Source organism: Phycodurus eques, chromosome 16 (assembly GCF_024500275.1).
Source record: "Phycodurus eques isolate BA_2022a chromosome 16, UOR_Pequ_1.1, whole genome shotgun sequence".
Taxonomy (NCBI): domain Eukaryota; kingdom Metazoa; phylum Chordata; class Actinopteri; order Syngnathiformes; family Syngnathidae; genus Phycodurus; species Phycodurus eques.
Genome location: NC_084540.1, coordinates 14708136 through 14725461, shown reverse-complemented (window position 1 = coordinate 14725461; position 17326 = coordinate 14708136). Strand labels below are relative to the sequence as shown.

At 40.7% G+C, this 17326-nt stretch overlaps 1 protein-coding gene and 1 non-coding gene across 2 annotated transcripts; both read left to right on the top strand.

The window, feature by feature from the left end:
- Positions 1 to 110: 110 nt before the first annotated feature.
- Positions 111 to 16274, top strand: LOC133414844 (transportin-2-like). Its single transcript, XM_061700515.1, has 25 exons — positions 111 to 192; positions 1586 to 1685; positions 1938 to 2013; positions 4298 to 4447; positions 4640 to 4746; positions 5334 to 5467; positions 5741 to 5822; positions 7668 to 7790; positions 8040 to 8158; positions 8252 to 8312; positions 8440 to 8599; positions 9814 to 9966; positions 10048 to 10273; positions 10474 to 10645; positions 10750 to 10836; positions 11049 to 11156; positions 11247 to 11405; positions 11524 to 11611; positions 11689 to 11787; positions 12211 to 12306; positions 12397 to 12472; positions 13040 to 13139; positions 13216 to 13290; positions 13544 to 13675; positions 13889 to 16274. Exons 2-24 carry the CDS (start codon positions 1587 to 1589, stop codon positions 13649 to 13651), a joined length of 2658 nt encoding a protein of 885 aa, XP_061556499.1. The 5' UTR covers positions 111 to 192; position 1586; the 3' UTR covers positions 13652 to 13675; positions 13889 to 16274.
- Positions 1440 to 1507, top strand: LOC133415529 (small nucleolar RNA SNORD41). The gene has a single exon (XR_009770145.1). It is a non-coding gene; the product is annotated as a small nucleolar RNA SNORD41 (small nucleolar RNA).
- Positions 16275 to 17326: the final 1052 nt, after the last annotated feature.

The window sequence follows — 17326 nt, the reverse complement described above, 5'->3', positions numbered from 1 at the left end:
GTATATCTAATAATATAACAACGCGAATAATAATAATTGTACTTGTGTAATCTCGCGAGAAGATGAATATGTGCAGAACGGAAGCTGCCAGGAGTCAGTTTCAGTCAGCGTGCTCATTTGAACAAGAAGAACAGCTACGAGGGACGGTGGAAGAGCGGCCCAGCATTAATATTACAACCAAAAGTCAATATTGTACGTACTATAGCGTAAGGTTTGTACTCTGACATTTTAAAGTGTTACGATGACCACGTTGCTTCAGTGTGTAAGGTGGGGATTAATGTTTGGTAAAGTTTTCGTTTTGCTTTAGCTCGTGTATTAGCTTTAGCTTTAGCATTACCTTGCGCAACGTGTTCAACAAGTTTGTGACTATTATTAGCAAAGATCACGACTTTGACTTCGATTGGTAACACGATTGGAGTTTATTAATTCCTAGCAATAGTAGGTTTGGGCTTTGTTGTTCAGGAAAGTGTTGTAATTGCCCTTTGTTCGTGCCCGTCTCATGTGAACACGATGCCTTGAAACTTTACGTTCGACCAGGGCCTAGTTAGAAGGGCAATTTCGTTAGCAGAATCCTATCTCTGTATAGTTAACCTGTTGTGGTGTTGAACAATCCATCGACGTAATCGTTTGTTTTTATCGTGTGAGTAGATTTGTCGGTGCCGTTCCATTTATGTGAATAGCCGTATAGGTAACTGATGGAATTGGACACGGCGGTGCTGCAACGTTGCTAAAGTTAGCAGACTTTTAGCCTCATCCTTTGTCAGTCTAACCATTAGAACGCGGGACCACCACGCAAAGAATTTAGCCCCACGTCCACGTGAACTACATTGTTAGTGTTTCGCTCTATTTACTTTTATACGTACACGCATTCGTAGGTTAAGTGTACTTCCATGACCCGAAGTGGTGTGGGGGTTGGGCCAGGATTAATTTGACGGATTAAATTGGGTCATAGACTTTAAACGCCCGTGTTGTTTAATGTGCTCTTTTCGGGCCTCTACTCTGTCCCCAAAGGGATTTGAGAGCCGTGCAGCGAGTTACCTATTCTAAGTAGGCCACACGTAAGACTGCAATATGGTTGTGATCTTTACAGCAGGCAAGCGTTTTACCCAGAGGTGGCAAAAGCATTCACACTCTGTCCTTAAGTAGAAATACAGATGTTTAAAAAAAGCAGAAGTACAAAAGTAACATTTTCTTTTTACTGTCAAATTATAAACACTGCCCGTTCTGATAACTTAGCATAAAAAAACAAAACTGGCTGGGACAAGGCAATGTATTCTCCATGAATAATTATTGTAGCCGACATAAATTTTCTTAATGCCATGAATAGGGGGTTGTCGTGCTTGCCCAAATCTGTTGCAATCTTCGTTAATGCCCCTTCCAACAAAGTTATTTGTACTTCATTATTACCCACCAATGTTTCTAACATGACTTCTCTTTTTTTGGAGATGATGCATAAAATACAACTGACTCTCACTGATGGTCTTTGTATTCATACTGTCTGATCCAAAGACCAATTGTTCACTGTCCCCTCCCCTATGTATTGCAAGTACTGTATGACACAAAAATATTTAATGCATGTCCACAGGATGGAGTGGCAGCCAGATGACCAGGGACTCCAGCAGGTCCTCCAGCTGCTTAAGGACTCACAGTCACCAGACACAGCAACACAGAGAGCCGTCCAACAAGTATCCTGAGTTTGTAATAGGAAGTTCTGGAAGTAAAAATTGCTTAATGTTTAGAAAGGCTTTTGCTCAATTTATCTAACTACACACTATTTGGTAATCATTTTGGATTTGTATGTTGGAAATTGTTTGGAGAAGTTTGTCTGCATAGGATGATGGAAAATATGACTTCACTGAAAAATTGCCATTACTCAATATGGAACATGCTTGCAATGGTTATGAATGAAATGAAAATATCCTTGACCACAAATGTAGAAACTTGAACAACTGAACCAGTTTCCCGACTTCAACAATTATCTTATATTTGTCCTTACGAGACTCAAAACTGAAGGTAAGCATACGGTTGTGAATGTTAATCTCTTTTTGTACCACTGCTGTGAGATGATGTATTGTAGTTTCTAAGATTTCTGTTTAATCTTGAAATGAAACTTGTCACCAATTGCCACTGCAAAGTACCAACTTGGCTCCCTTTGGCTTTTAGTGCTGCCAAGATTAGTCAACAAGTCACAAGTATGTCAACGATCAACATTGTTGCCAATTTAAAAATTTACGTTTTTTTTTTTTTTGAAGCTTTGTTTTTCTCTCAAAAGTGCCGGCGTCACGGCTAATTGCCGGTCTTCTGCCCTTGACCCACATGTGCCGGTGACGTACCCAGAAGAAATATTGCTAATTGGTGTTAGCAATGGAGACCGAAAGTTTGCGCATTTCACCAAAAATACTGAGGACGAATGTGACGCAAAACCTGAGACAGAACTTGCCTTTAATGACAGCACAACAGTGATACACAAGCATCTAAAAAGGAAGCAGGTTGTGGCTAATTCAGCTTCTGGTGAAGGGGAATAGGCATCTTGGGTATTTTAGAGGGCTGCTAATGTTATGGTAAATGGACTGAACTTATATAGCCCTTTATCTACACCATCACAGTGCCCAAGGCCTTTCATTCACCCACACAGTCATACCCCAATGGGCGACTGCTTATAACCGTATGAATAGATGATGAATACGGTGTACCCGGCTGGCTAGTGACGTGCCTACCTGGTGGCCATGTTGGCGGGGGCAGTGTTCCCATCAAAGTATTCTTATTACTTCTTTTTGTCAATTTTAAAGCATGTGCTCCTTTAATATAAAGCATTTGAAAAAAGAACCCCAAAAAATACTTCCCTATGAAAGGTTATTGCCTGTTCCCGTGTAGTGATGGTACGACATTGTGCATAGTTTTTGGTTCCATTTTAAAAGTGCACTAAACCTTTACAGTTACAATGTTAAAGGCCATAGTATCGCCTTCATTTTAATTTTAATCATATAACATGTCAGGATTGCTGGTAGAAGCTGCAAAATTTATTAAAAGTTAAATGTTGTGTCAATGTTACTATTATCGTTTGCAAATACCTTAAAAACATCATCAAGCTAATGATGGTTGTCGACTGCTTGCTGGTGTGTGATCTGCATTTTACATATCTGATTAGTCGACTAATCGCTAAAATAATCTGTGACTAGTCGACGCTCAAAATAATTGTTTGTGGCAGCCCTATTTGCTATTGACACTTTTTCATTGGCAAAACTGTGACTAGTCGACGCTCAAAATAATTGTTTGTGGCAGCCCTATTTGCTATTGACACTTTTTCATTGGCAAAACCTGGTGCAACATGATAGTTTTTGGTCATTTGGGGTGCCAAGCTGTATGGGTGGCGTAAATCACTACTAGTCATTCATTGGTTGAGTATGTCCATGCTAACGGTTTGCATTATCCTTATTCTACTCTACAATCCCTGTCTTGCTGCCCTCGTTGCGTTATGGTTTTAGTAATTTCCTGCAATCCTATTTTTGGAGTGGATAGCTGACCACTCAAAGCAAATCGGTGACATTATTAAAATCAAGTCTTACTTTTTATCAGATTTCTCCGAATACCAATGTTTCCCCCCCCCCAAACATATTTCCCTCAAGAATGACTTTAGAAATAACAGAAATAGATTTTTCTTTGCAGGTAAATGGAAAAAGTGCTTCCTCTCAGGATAACGTCCTAAAGAATTAACACTTGTACTAAAAGTAAACACAATCTTAAATAAGCATTTTAATTCTCAACAATTTAAATGAACCGTCAAACTGCATGGCTCGGCTGCTCCGTGTGTGTTGTCCAAGAGTAACGACACACCCCCTCCAGCTCTGTCGTCTTTTGGGTGAGGCAAAGTGACCTGCAAAATGTTTGTGGTTTGGAAGCCCAGTCTGTCAAGGTTTCAACATGTCGATAAATCACAGTTTTTGCAATATATGAATGGGCACCATGTCTTTGGAAATGTTAAATGCCAGTGATTCTGAGATTGCCTTCCAAAGTCCTAATTTCTTTCATATGTAAAAGAACGTGAAAATGATTTTGCTCATATTGTCAGTTTCTTAGCTGTAATTAAACTGGCTAGTCCCTTTTTTGAAATAGCCACTAGAAGAAAAGTCGCTGAATATAGCGATCAAATCACTATAAAGGAAATCAAGTTGGTAACTGACTTTTGTAAACTAGCTAAAAATAATTGTCTTGACAAACTCAAATTGAACGCCCAGTCCTGGTACTTAAACCTTCACGTTGTGTCCCAACACTCAAAACCTTGCTTCTTACTTTACAGACGAGCCGACTCGCTCTCTCAGTGGTCTGATACTAAAGAACAATGTTAAGGCCCATTACCAGAGCTTCCCACCAACTGTTGCCGATTTCATTAAGCAGGAATGTGTCAACAACATTGGCGACCCCTCACCCCTCATCCGTGCCACCATTGGTAAGTTTTAATCCACTCAAGTAATCACACTGTTTGGCGCCTTGTGCCTTTGGAGGTGATGCATATAATCACCTGACTGGCTGTGAAGGTGTTCATATTCGTATTGTCTGATCCAGAGCCGCTGCCAGCCCGTTATGAATGTGGTCATCATCTTTCCGCTTCTGACTGAAGTCTTGTCTCCTGTTTTTTTAGGCATCCTGATCACAACTATTTCCTCCAAGGGAGAGCTGCAGTCATGGCCTGAGCTCCTGCCTCAGCTCTGCAACCTGCTCAACTCGGAGGACTATAACACGTGCGAGGTACATCTTCAAGAAAATATTTCCTTTTAAGATGTTGAATTGACATTAAATTAAAAAAATACATCAATGGCTTGATTTCTCACTTGAAATAAAAAAAAGCACACACAGGAAACTATGGAAATGGAGATATTGTTCCAGGGTAAATCTGTTATCAATGCCCTTTTTAATGTACAGCCAACATTTTAAGTACCTTTTTACATTCCTAACTGGCATGCAAGTATAAGTTGAACATTGTGTAACAAATTATGGAGCTACTCATCCATTGATAGTATTTAAGGAAGTGAAAAAAACCTTTACACTTCATTCATCATGAAACTGTCATACAAGTGTAGGGGGGAAAAAGCCAACCACTGCAAATTACAACCTTAGTGTACTAATAACTCATGCATCCCTTCAGGGCTTTCGAAATGTGAGGTTCTTCTATATGTCTGAACCTCTTAACTATATTGAATCATTTCTTATGTTTGCACATTCTGTGCTTTTGCTACATTACCGTTTTATCTTCTCACGCAACCTCATTTTCTTCTCTGTGTCCTTGTATGTTTGCGTTTGATTTGACAGCCTCTCTGTGTGTGTCCGTGTCTCAGGGCTCATTTGGAGCACTGCAGAAGATCTGCGAAGACTCGTCAAAGTTGCTGGACAGCGACGCTTTGGACAGACCGCTCAATATCATGATACCAAAAATCCTTCAGTTCTTCAAACATTGCAATCCAAAAATTAGGTACAGGACAGGAGGAGAATCACTCTATTGACTGATGCCTTGTTAATACATGCTAGGGAAGTACAGTATACAATTATTCTTCTGTGCTTTCAGTTTAGTTTTTGCAAGCCAAAAATACTTAAAGGTCTGGAAGATTAAACTATGCTGCTGTTGTCACAGTTTAAACTCTGCTATTTTCATAGTTTAACAATTTAAAAGTTGTCTTTCTATCGCCCTCACTAGTAGTTACTCATTGTATACACTTTATTCTGATTAATTCCATGGTCTACGTAGGTCCCATGCCATAGCCTGTGTGAACCAGTTCATCGATTGCAGAGCACAGGCCCTAATGGACAACATTGACACATTCATAGAGGTTGGTGTTTGGATACTAAAGTAAATCAGCTACCGTATTTTCACGACCATGGGGCGCACCGCATTAAAAGGCGCAGTCTCAGTTACGGGGCCTATTTCTGTATTTAACACGTACATAAGGCGCACCATATTATTGGGCGCAGGCATGGTAAAACATATGCTAGCTTAAAACATACGGTAGCATGCATGCATGCTAAAACAATGTTTTTAAAAAGGCAGTGGGAGCAAAACTGAGTTTGGTTGTACTTTATTGAAGTATTTAACAATGTACTCATTTTTTTTTTTGTCAATCCTCATCCACAAATCCATCAAAGGCCTCATCTTCTGTATCCGAAATGAACAGCTGGGCAAGTTCTCCAACAAACACGCCGGGTTCCCTCTCGTCATTGTCAGTCAGTCTCGTTGCCAGGGTGCTGTTCAGCAATGATGCCAGCTTTCGCGAAAGCTCGGACAACAGTCAAAGCTACGTTAGCCCAAGCATCCACAATCCATTCACATATGGTGGCGTAACTCGCCCAGCGTTGCCTCGCAGTCTTAGTTGCACTTGGTTTTTCAACCTGTGAGATGGGTGCGCATGGAGTCACAGATCAACAGGGACGGTGACGCGTGGAAAAAAAACATCCCATCTCATTACATACACCTCACTCAGCCACTCTCTCATTTTCTCCTCGTCCATCCAGCCCGTTTGATTGGCCTTAATGATGACTTTGGCTGGAAACTTTAGGCAGCATCTTCCTCTTAAAAATCACCAAAGGTGGCAGTTTCTGTCCATTACCATGGCAACCAAGCACAAGAGTAAAAGCCGACTTCTCGTGCCACGTTGTGCGTATCGCTACCGTTGTGGTCTCCTCCTACAGCGTGGTTCACCGGGATGTCGAAAGTGCGAGGCACCTCGTCCATGTTGCTGATGTGGTTGGGCTGGATGTGTTTGTCGGCAATCTTTTTACTGCAGTAGGAGCGGAAGATGGCCAGCTTTTCCTTGTAATCTGCCGGAAGTTGCTGCGCCACGGTAGTCCTTGCCCGGATGGATAGATGGCACCGTTTCATAAAACGAAAGCACCAAGACGGACCTCCTTGAAAATATTCAATTTTCATTTCTTCTGCAAGCGTTATTGCCCCCAGTCGACTGGTGACTGTAGAGACGCTTCCCCCGGCTGTTCTTTGCTCATTACTCCATTGCTCGAGTTGGTCTTCCAACTCGGGCCACCTTGTCTCGTTTCTGCAGAAACTCCGCTTCGCCTTCTGGACTTGGCGAAGGTCGTTTTCCTGCTTCCTCCACTTGCGAACCATGGATTCGTTGATCTTGAATTCTCTCACGGCTGCTCGATTCCCATGCTCCTCCGCGTAACTGAAAACAATTTAAACTGTGCTTCGTAAAAGCGTGTCTCTTAGTAGGTGCCATTCTCGGGGGTCCTTAGCCAAACCAATGTTGTTTTGCACAATGCATATGCCGGCGCTATATACCTACTGGGGGTGTGCCTTTAGCGTCCTCCTTCACACGCACCCTTTTCCCCCATTACGTCCGCATGCTGTACTCAGTCACGTCCGCCTTTCCTCTATATAAGCAGTAGGAAGGAAATGCTCCCAGTCAGTCAAGCGGAGCGCTCATTGAAGTCACACAACAACATTTACAGATTTTGGAACTCTGTGGACACATAAGGCGCGCCGCATAATAAGGCGCCCGTCTGTTTTGGAGAAAATTTAAGACTTTTAAGTGCGCCTTATGGTCGTGAAAATACGGTTGGTTGTTTTTTTGGGGCAGGGGGGCAGATGTAACTTGCTACTTGCTTGGTTGTAGCCTGCTTTTCTGTACTCCTTTCTTAAATGTAGAATTTCACCCCTCTAGAGCCTCTTTTCGCTGGCAGCTGACGAGGATTCTGAGGTCAGAAAGAATGTTTGCCGGGCTTTGGTCACGCTTCTGGAGGTCCGGATCGATCGGCTTATCCCCCACATGCACAGCATCGTCCAGGTAATAAATCTGCTTATTTAAACATGATTGGTTTGGATGTGGAGAGCTAACTAATTTTTCCACATCCAAGTCAGCATCTTATAAACCTTAAGTCTCTAACCTGGACATGATGATAAACCCAGCTCATTGATTCATAATGATACCTTAAGTTCCTAAACTACTGATCCAGATTTGCTGCAGCTCTGAGCCAAAAGCTTGTTTAAGGGACGGTACATTAGTCGCCAACATGTTTTATCTCTCCTCCTGCAGTACATGCTGCAGCGCACGCAGGACACTGATGAGAACGTAGCTCTGGAAGCCTGTGAGTTTTGGTTGACACTAGCAGAGCAGCCCATCTGTGACGTGGTGCTATCAGGACACCTGGTGCAGTGAGTAGCCAGTCTTTTTACACATTGCCAACATTTATTGTATATTGGACCCAAATTTATTAACTTTTTTTCCCCCACATCCTCCTCAAATAGACTGATTCCTATCTTGGTAAATGGGATGAAGTATTCAGAGATAGACATTATACTGTTGAAGGTGAGTTGTTTTCTTGTTCTGTTAAAGAACTGGACAGTGTTTTGTAATAAAAATGTCAGCAGCTAATATAATTCAACCCAAAGGCTGAGTTGGAAAGGTGTCTCACATGCATGTATGTTTTGAACAGGGAGATGTGGAGGAAGATGAGGCCGTACCAGACAGCGATCAGGACATCAAGCCACGTTTCCACAAGTCGCGCACTGTCACCTTGCAGCATGAAGGCTTAGAGGGAGGGGAGAGCGACGACCTCGAAGACGACGATGACACACTGTCGAACTGGAACCTGCGTGAGTAGAAATACTGTTTTGTCTTGTTTTATACATGTAGGCAAACATGGAAGGTATTTACCATGAGTTAATAATTTCTTTTTGAGTTTTGGAACTTGATCAGTCGTTAGTATAAGTGAGATTGTGTTGTGTAGTGGCAACCGAGAAGCAATGGCAGTATAATGGATTTTGGAATTCACACCCAACTCGTTATTTGCTTCAGTTCAAATCAAAACAGTGAACATTTTGAGAGTAAAGTTTGGTGCAAGACAATTACAAAAAAAAAACATTTGTACAGTGTGTATGTCTCTACAACACAGAATGGTGGAAAGTGAAATAAGTACAACAAACGGTCAGCATTCTGCCAACTGGTTGCTTTATAGCAGGTGTTAAGCTGCTTGACTAACGAGTCTGTGTTCACATGCTAAAACACCTACCATATCAGTATGTTTGTCCCTTCGTATAATGCTGGACGATATGGCCTAAATTATTTTTTTTCTTCCTATTGTCGATATTCGATATGACTCGATATATTAAAGTTTATGAATGTATAAAACTAGACCAAATTGATTTGCAATATAAAGGTTTATTTAACTATTATAAACATCACAATGCAACGCATTACTTTTCCCTGAAGGTATTTCAAAATATGATCTCAAAATAAGAGAAGCCACTGTAGCAACCTAACCTAATTATTCTCATCCAGCTTCCTAGAATTTAAGGCCTCTTTAAGTCCTTGTGCAATTGTCTCACCAGTATGATCTTCACGTGCATAGCTTTTCTGCAAACTGGTCCTTTTCGGCTCCCAGTCTTCACGGTATCTTATTAAAATAATTGTAAAATAATAGTTGTGGACCTAATTAGCATCTTTTGGAAATTACCTGTGTAAGCACTAGCGCTAAATCCGATGCAGCATATCTGTACATATGTACATCTTGGTTTTCTTTATTGGTACCTGCTATGTCTGTCCTCTGCTTAAGTCAACAGTAAGTCTTCATTCTCGCAACTTTGCTTGCTTCAGAGGAGGTGTTAAGCTTGTTTGATTGACAGATGCTGGTCTCCTATGCTGACACAGCTATATTTTTTTGAGTACTGATTAGGATCAAGTTCACAAATGTATTTACCTGATAATTTATTGAAGGATCTATGAACGCTGATTCCCCGTGGCAATGAAAATACAAATTGGCCTCAATTGACTTAGAAGAATGATTTGACGAATTGATTTCGATGCACAGGAAAGTGTTCAGCAGCAACACTGGACATTCTTGCCAACGTGTTTCGAGATGACCTGCTGCCCCACCTGCTGCCACTTCTGAAAGGCCTGCTCTTCCATCCCGATTGGGTTGTTAAGGAGTCTGGCATCCTCGTATTAGGCGCGATTGCTGAGGGTAAGACCTGATGATCTTTGATTGCCAATGATCCACAAAGGAAAATACATACTACATATAATTACTTTCTTTGCGCCACAGGCTGCATGCAGGGCATGGTTCCCTACCTGCCAGAGCTCATTCCTCACCTTATCCAATGTCTAAGTGACAAGAAGGCCCTGGTGCGCTCCATTGCCTGCTGGACCCTTAGTCGTTACGCACATTGGGTAGTCTCCCAGCCCTCCGACTCCTACCTCAAGCCCCTCATGACAGAGCTTCTGAAGTGCATCCTTGATGCAAACAAGAGGGTTCAAGAAGCTGCCTGCAGGTGAGCTCCTCTATCTTTGCTTACTTATGTGGAAATGACGACACACCCAGCTCATTGAATAACAATGATACATGTTGTTCCCATATGTTTTTTCTGATCCACACAATTATTTTATGAAATAATTTGTTGACTTGTAGTCATTTATGTGCCATAGATTTGATTAGTCATGGTTGTTGTTCTCCATATGTTTTCCACTGCAGCGCGTTTGCCACCTTAGAAGAGGAGGCATGCACAGAGCTTGTACCATATTTGAGCTTCATCTTGGATACGCTGGTCTTTGCCTTTGGAAAGTACCAGCACAAGAATCTCCTCATCCTCTATGATGCCATTGGAACTCTGGCAGACTCGGTGGGTCACCACCTTAATCAGCCTGTAAGTATTTTGGTTTTACCAGATGTTTTCATTTCAACATTATTGTTGGCTCTCATTGATTTTGGTGTCATAAAAAAGCTTTCAATTTGTGTGCTGTTTCTTAGGAGTACATTCAAAAGCTGATGCCCCCTCTTATTGCAAAGTGGAATGAGCTCAAAGATGAGGACAAGGATCTTTTTCCTCTCTTGGAGGTAAATATTAAATCAAATCTACAATATTAAATGGAATCTACATTTTCCTATAGTTATTTATTTTTATTTGGACCACAATGTTTATCTAAAAAGAGCAATTACTGCATTGAACAGTCTCTCCTGTAAAAAATGTCTTCTCCATTGGGATTTTGACAACAGAGTAAAGCTTGAAAAGACATGACATGTTCTGTCTATGCTTCCTTTTCTCTCAGTGTTTGTCTTCAATCGCCACTGCACTGCAGAGTGGGTTCCTGCCTTACTGTGAACCTGTCTACCAGCGCTGTGTCACACTGGTCCAGAAGACTTTAGCTCAGGCTATGGTGAGAGACCAAATGTGCTGGAAATTCTTTTTTTTTTTTTTTTTGTGCTTGTTCAGTTTAGACAAATATAGGGAAATGCAACCTTTTCAGATGTTTAACCAGCACCCAGACCAGTATGAGTCTCCTGAAAAGGATTTCATGATTGTGGCCCTGGATCTGCTCAGTGGGCTGGCTGAGGGTTTGGGAAGTCATGTGGAGCAGCTTGTGGCCCGGTCCAATATCATGACGCTGCTTTTCCAGTGCATGCAGGTACGGGCAAGTGTTTTTGGTTTTTGCCCCAAGTGTTGTTTGTTTATTGGATTCTCCAATTGGATAAACATTGATGCAGCTTTTTAGAAGAACTCTTGAGATATTTGTTTGTGTGCAGGATGCAATGCCTGAAGTGAGGCAAAGCTCCTTTGCTCTATTAGGAGATTTAACAAAGGTCTGCTTCCTGCACGTTAAGCCCTGCATTGGTGAGTGTTTTTTCAGAACTCATGACACCACCGTAGTATGTATCTTATAACCATTTTGTTTCATGTTTTCTCTCCAGCTGAGTTCATGCCCATTCTTGGACTCAATCTCAACCCAGAGTTTATTTCGGTGTGTAACAACGCTACCTGGGCCATTGGGGAAATTGCCATGCAAATGGGTGAGTAGATGATGAGGAAGTTGTTGACAACATCCTCTGTTTAAATTAAAAATGACTGTCTTGCTGAAAACAAGGTCTCAATATCTGAACATGATGAAAATCCCAGCTCATTGACAATAAAATGATACATTTTGTTCCTATATTTTCTGATCCAGATATTCGAGACCTTCACGGTATTGAGGATACGATCAGCTCTGAATTAGCTTCAGGAAATCACTAGCTCTAAACCCAATGCAGCAGATCTGTACATATGCAGATTTTGTAACTCCTTATTATACTCAAATTTTCCTCATTGCTACATTGTCGGTCTGTCACTTGCAGCACTTCCTTTGTTGTAGAATAACTTCTGTAGGAATAAGTTTGTTGCTTTCTTTGCAAACTCTCTCTGGATTGGTGATATGCTTTTGTTGTTTGTTTCTCTAGGTGCAGAGATGCAGCTTTATGTTGGAGTGGTTTTGCCACACCTGGTGGAGATCATTAATGGACCCAAGACCCCAAAGACCTTGTTGGAAAACACGGGTAAGCACATTCATCAAGTACCTCATCCATGTCCCCCCCCCCCCAATTTAAAGCAATGATGTTCTCAATATGTTTGTCCTTCATGTGCAGCCATTACAATAGGAAGACTGGGTTATGTCTGTCCTCAGGAAGTGGCACCACAGCTTCAACATTTCATTAGGCCATGGTGAGTCAGAATAATTTTTCACTTCAGATTATTTTTCTATGCACAGCACGGGTCACTGTTTTTGTTTAAGGTTTGTTTGACATCCCATGGGCCATAAATCGTTGGTAGATCAACTGTAAATTACGGACTTGTTCCTCCATCTTTAACCCTTGTATTCCCAAGCGTGTCTCTTCCTTTTCTTAGGTTCTCATTAATTCACCAAAATCATGTTTGCGGTTCATGAATTTTCAATGAGTTCTGTTAAATCAAATTTGCGCACACTGAAGCATTCGGATCTGTATTCAGATCTGCTCTGCTCAAGTGCACACCCTCATACCGAAAACATGATTGAGTGCTGATAATGCAATGTCTAATGTGCAGGTTGGAGGTTTTTTTCTGGTGTAGTTGTATGAGTAATGTGGTTGGTCAGGAGACCGAATTGTACAGCATCAGCTTCTTCAATATAATTTTAAGTACCCCCTTATTTTAACACATTGTTGTCCATGACCATGTTTGTTGAGTAAGATGCTGTAATGATTTTGCAGACCTGGCACGACTAAATTAATTCAGAATTTTATGTCTTCCCAGGTGCACATCACTGAGGAATATCAGGGATAACGAAGAGAAAGATTCAGCCTTCCGCGGAATCTGCGTAATGATTGGCGTCAACCCAGCCGGCGTTGTGCAGGTGAGCTGATATGATCCATGAACTGTTTACTCTAGTAGGCACTATCCTTGATAAACTAACAGTTATTACTGTTCAGGACTTCATTTTCTTTTGTGATGCCGTGGCCTCCTGGGTCAACCCAAAGGATGATCTGAGAGACATGTTTTATAAGGTGGGTGATACATTGTTGAAATGCTTCCAACTGTCTTGGTCTGGCTGGTCACACTGTGATGATCACTTCTAAGACATTCGAAATCTGACACACTCTGCGGATGACTTTAATCTGAGAAGTGCGGTACAGCTGGCCAAAAGATGTTTTTAAACTAATCTCAACATTTGAGCTAATCATAGACACTGGGTGCAAACTTGTGTAGCTTGAAACTGCATTGACCATACGCCAACACCATCCCTTTTTGTCATCGTAGATCCTGCATGGCTTCAAGGACCAGGTCGGTCAAGAGAACTGGCAGCAGTTTTCAGAGCAGTTCCCTCCATTGTTGAAGGAGCGTCTGTCAGCATGCTACGGCGTCTAACAAGTCCACACTGGATGCTGTTCGGTGTGTATGCCAGTGTTTGTCTTTGGCTCAGAAGTCCAGACCGTGCCTTTCTGGAGATGACACACCCACCTCATTGACAAAGCAATGATACGTTTTGTTCCATGTTTCGTGATCCAGAATGTTATGACATCAGTCTGTATGTTTATGCTACCAATGTCATTTCAGCACCGTTTCAAGTTCTTATGTGCTTTTTTAAAATTTCTGTCTCTTCAGGTTAACATAGGGAAGGGTTTCCAGGGGACTCATTGCACTGCCCAGCACAGCAGGGAGGAACGATCTGGAGGGATGTGACGGGACTCCACTTGGCAGAGGGTCCCCTCCCTCCCTTTCCCTGTGCCCTGTGTCTCTGTGTGGGAGGGTGGGAGGAGGGTGGTGAGGGAGGGTCAATTTAGGGATATACATATACCTCTTGGATTTCACGCCTCGCAAAATCCAACATGCTCAGAAGTGGCTTTCACCAATAGCACCACAGGGATTTTAGTTGGTTGGTTGGAAAAAGGAGGCTGGCTTTGACTTCTCCCCTCCTCAATTTGATTATTTCACTATAGTGTTGTGGGGAGGGGGTGTCCGATAGGTACATTTAAAATGAATTATCTGAACCAGCATAGGGTGCCATAGTCCCAAATCTCCCAATGCACATAGTCAGTGTATTGACATGCATACATCAGTGTGTTAAAACGGGCTTGTGACTTTACTATTATAAGTCACCTCTTGGCTTTGCAGAGGCTAAACGAAAGATGCTTTTATGTAATAATGCAGGAAATTTGCTTAAATATTTGCACCTTTTTATAGGAAATAATGCATAAACCCTTTGGTGTGCATCTATTTGGGTCTATTCCTCTCATCATCTGTACATTTATGCTGAGTTCTGAGCTGATCGCCTCTAAAGTGATGCATGTTGAATATCTGATTTATATAGTTGTAATAGGGAGGCTGCCATAATTTGTAGCAATCAAGCTGCTTGTTTTTTGTTTTTGTCCCCCTTCCACATTTACCCGAATAGTTGGCTTCCCTGTTGTTCAAAGGAGGTTGCGTGAATACGAACTATAGGTAGATTAATACTTATTAGGAAGAGCTGAAATACTGTAGGTAGGTTAAGGATTCTTCTGCTGCTGCTTCGTTTCTCTAAGAACTTTCAAAACGGATGTAATAAGAAATAAGCCGTCAAGAATAACTAGGTTCTGATATAAATGCACTTTTTCTTTTGTAAGAATTAGAATTTAAAAGTATAAACTGATCTTCAGGGGTTCTTTGTGATAAGGGATTCGAGGACTGTCTTGAATGGTAAAATAATTTTAAGCATTGATAAAATGATAGGTAATACTTGAGGCGTCTTAATATAGTAATAATAATTTAGCTTGTCCTAAAATGAAGATTTTAGAGGGACTATTTCAGTATTTTGCATGTCCCAGTGCAGCTCTGTAGCCATGCGTTAAACTTTGTTTTGTTTCTTTTAATCCATTTGTGGAGGCAAATGGCTTTCATTACAAAGATGTCAAAAACCTTGCATGCTTTCCAATGAGTGTTACTCCTTTTAGACCTTTTTAATGCATCCCTTTTTGGAGGGAGTCTCACTTAAAAGCTTTGTTGACAGTAGTATAACGATGTGGACTAATGGGGTACTGTTCCAGCATTTGCTCCAAATAGTAAATATTACCAGCTGATATGTAATTCCACATGTTGAAACTGTGTACATTATGCCTGGAAATACACTGATCCCAATAGTTCTACCTGGCACTGGATAGCTGGAGAGAGTGATTTTTATCCAGCTTTGTCTTCTAGCCATTGTCCATAGTGGACGGTTATATTGGAAGTGTGTATGGCTTTTAGCCTGAGGGTGTGTCGCTATGAAGGTGTGTACGAGAGTACTGCTTACATGTTGTTTTGCACCAACCCTACCCTAAGGTTATGTGTCAGGCATAGAAGGGAAGGGAAGTATTTGTGTGGCCACTGCCAATATCAAAGTTTGCCTGCCAGTTAACAGACCAAGCTTCTGATAAGATAACTGTATGGTGAAGAAAACAATACTCCATCACATTTTGTCCCTGTTTTTTTGGTTAGCTTTATGAATTTAATTTTTTTTATTTTTTAAACTCAATTAAGCATTTTTGGTATGAACTTTTGTAGCACAATTGCAATGGCTCATTTAAAGCTGCTAAAACACTCAAGATGCTGACATCACTTATTTGGTAGGCAGGAAATGAGGCCGGTGGTGGTCTTTGCATATTGTGATGTGTGAAGATTTTTATTTTACTTTTGTTTTTATGCTCGTGATATTTTAATTTATTTTTTGTTTTTGTGCGGTCTGTGCACAAATTTTTTTTGGACTTCAAAAGTTTTTTTTCCTTTTTATTCTTTTCATTTAAAGAAATATTCATTTTATAGTGGACCATTTAATTACATCAAATTTGATGTTGTGGTTGACTGAAGGAGTCTGGGCTTGGCGCATACCTTAGGGAAGACAACTGATTCATAACTTTAAATATATCAAGACTGCCGAGTTTCACCTCCCTTTTTGTTTAACTGGTGCAGGTGGGATATTTGCAGATGTACTCCTTTTAAATTTTTTTCAAAGGGGGAAAATAAAAGTTTTCTATTACACTGTGTTCTCAGTTATTATGCACATAGGACTTCAGTTTGGAGTAGAGTTTTTTTTTTTTTTTTTCCCCTGGGGAAAGTTTTGTGCGTTTCTCCTGTTTCAGAACACTAGCTAATTTCTCAGACAAGCTAAAGTTAAAGAAAATAGGGTTATTCCAAGTTAAGCCACTTTTATTGCATAAGGGAAAGAGGGGTCTTTCTGTTGACTAAAAAGCATGGAAAAGTCCAATGCCTTGTGAAAGGAATGAAAATGCTAGCTGATCCAAGAAAATCATTGGACTGTTAAATTTGTCTGTGATTCAAAGAACATATAGGTTTGTTCAGAAGATGATGGGCCCCTTAAGGTATAAAAATGACCTTTGCAAAATATGGAATTTTTAACTGAATATTTCACCCTGTGGTATATAAAGAAAGTGCCTTGTGCAGTAAAATAATTGTCATGCAAGACAACATACTGTCCCACATTCCAAAATGTACAATTGCTTTATAAAGCTTACGTGGTATATTTTTATACCCATAGCAGCTGTAGGGAAATAAACTTGTGGCGTGGCCACCATTCCATTACCTAAACTTTGAGAACCTGTGCAGCATCCTTAGAAGTATGATGTATGATGATGGATTGCAGTATAACCCCGGATAGATTCTTGCATCCTCAATGAGATACAGGCAGAAACTATCCATAGACTTACAAGGCGAGTGTTAATGTGACATCGAAAATATAATAATAAAATAAAAATTTTGCCACAACAAAAACTTGTCATGTTGGTTTTGTTTAAAAAAAAAAAAAAAAAAAAAAAGTCATGGCAGCTTTCTGTGTCAGCAGATATCTGTATTTAAATATGCTGCTCTTTAAGTTCAACATTGCTGAGAAAATTAAAACTACCCTTTTCCATCAAATAATAAAAAAAGACTTACAAAATACCTATGCATCAAAACTAAAATCTTGATGTAATTTACCTCAATGCCACCAATATTATCCCAATTATAGAAACCAATACTCAACAAAAAAATGCAATATAACACACAACTGCTGCATACATCATAGAGCTGTTA

Excerpts from the sequence above, each read along its gene's own strand:
- LOC133414844 (XM_061700515.1), top strand. The coding sequence starts at position 1,587 with ATGGAGTGGCAGCCAGATGACCAGGGACTCCAGCAGGTCCTCCAGCTG. Across the intron at positions 8,159-8,251 it reads CTATCAGGACACCTGGTGCA|ACTGATTCCTATCTTGGTAA; the intron begins GTGAGTAGCCAG and ends CTCCTCAAATAG. Across the intron at positions 11,157-11,246 it reads AGACTTTAGCTCAGGCTATG|ATGTTTAACCAGCACCCAGA; the intron begins GTGAGAGACCAA and ends CAACCTTTTCAG.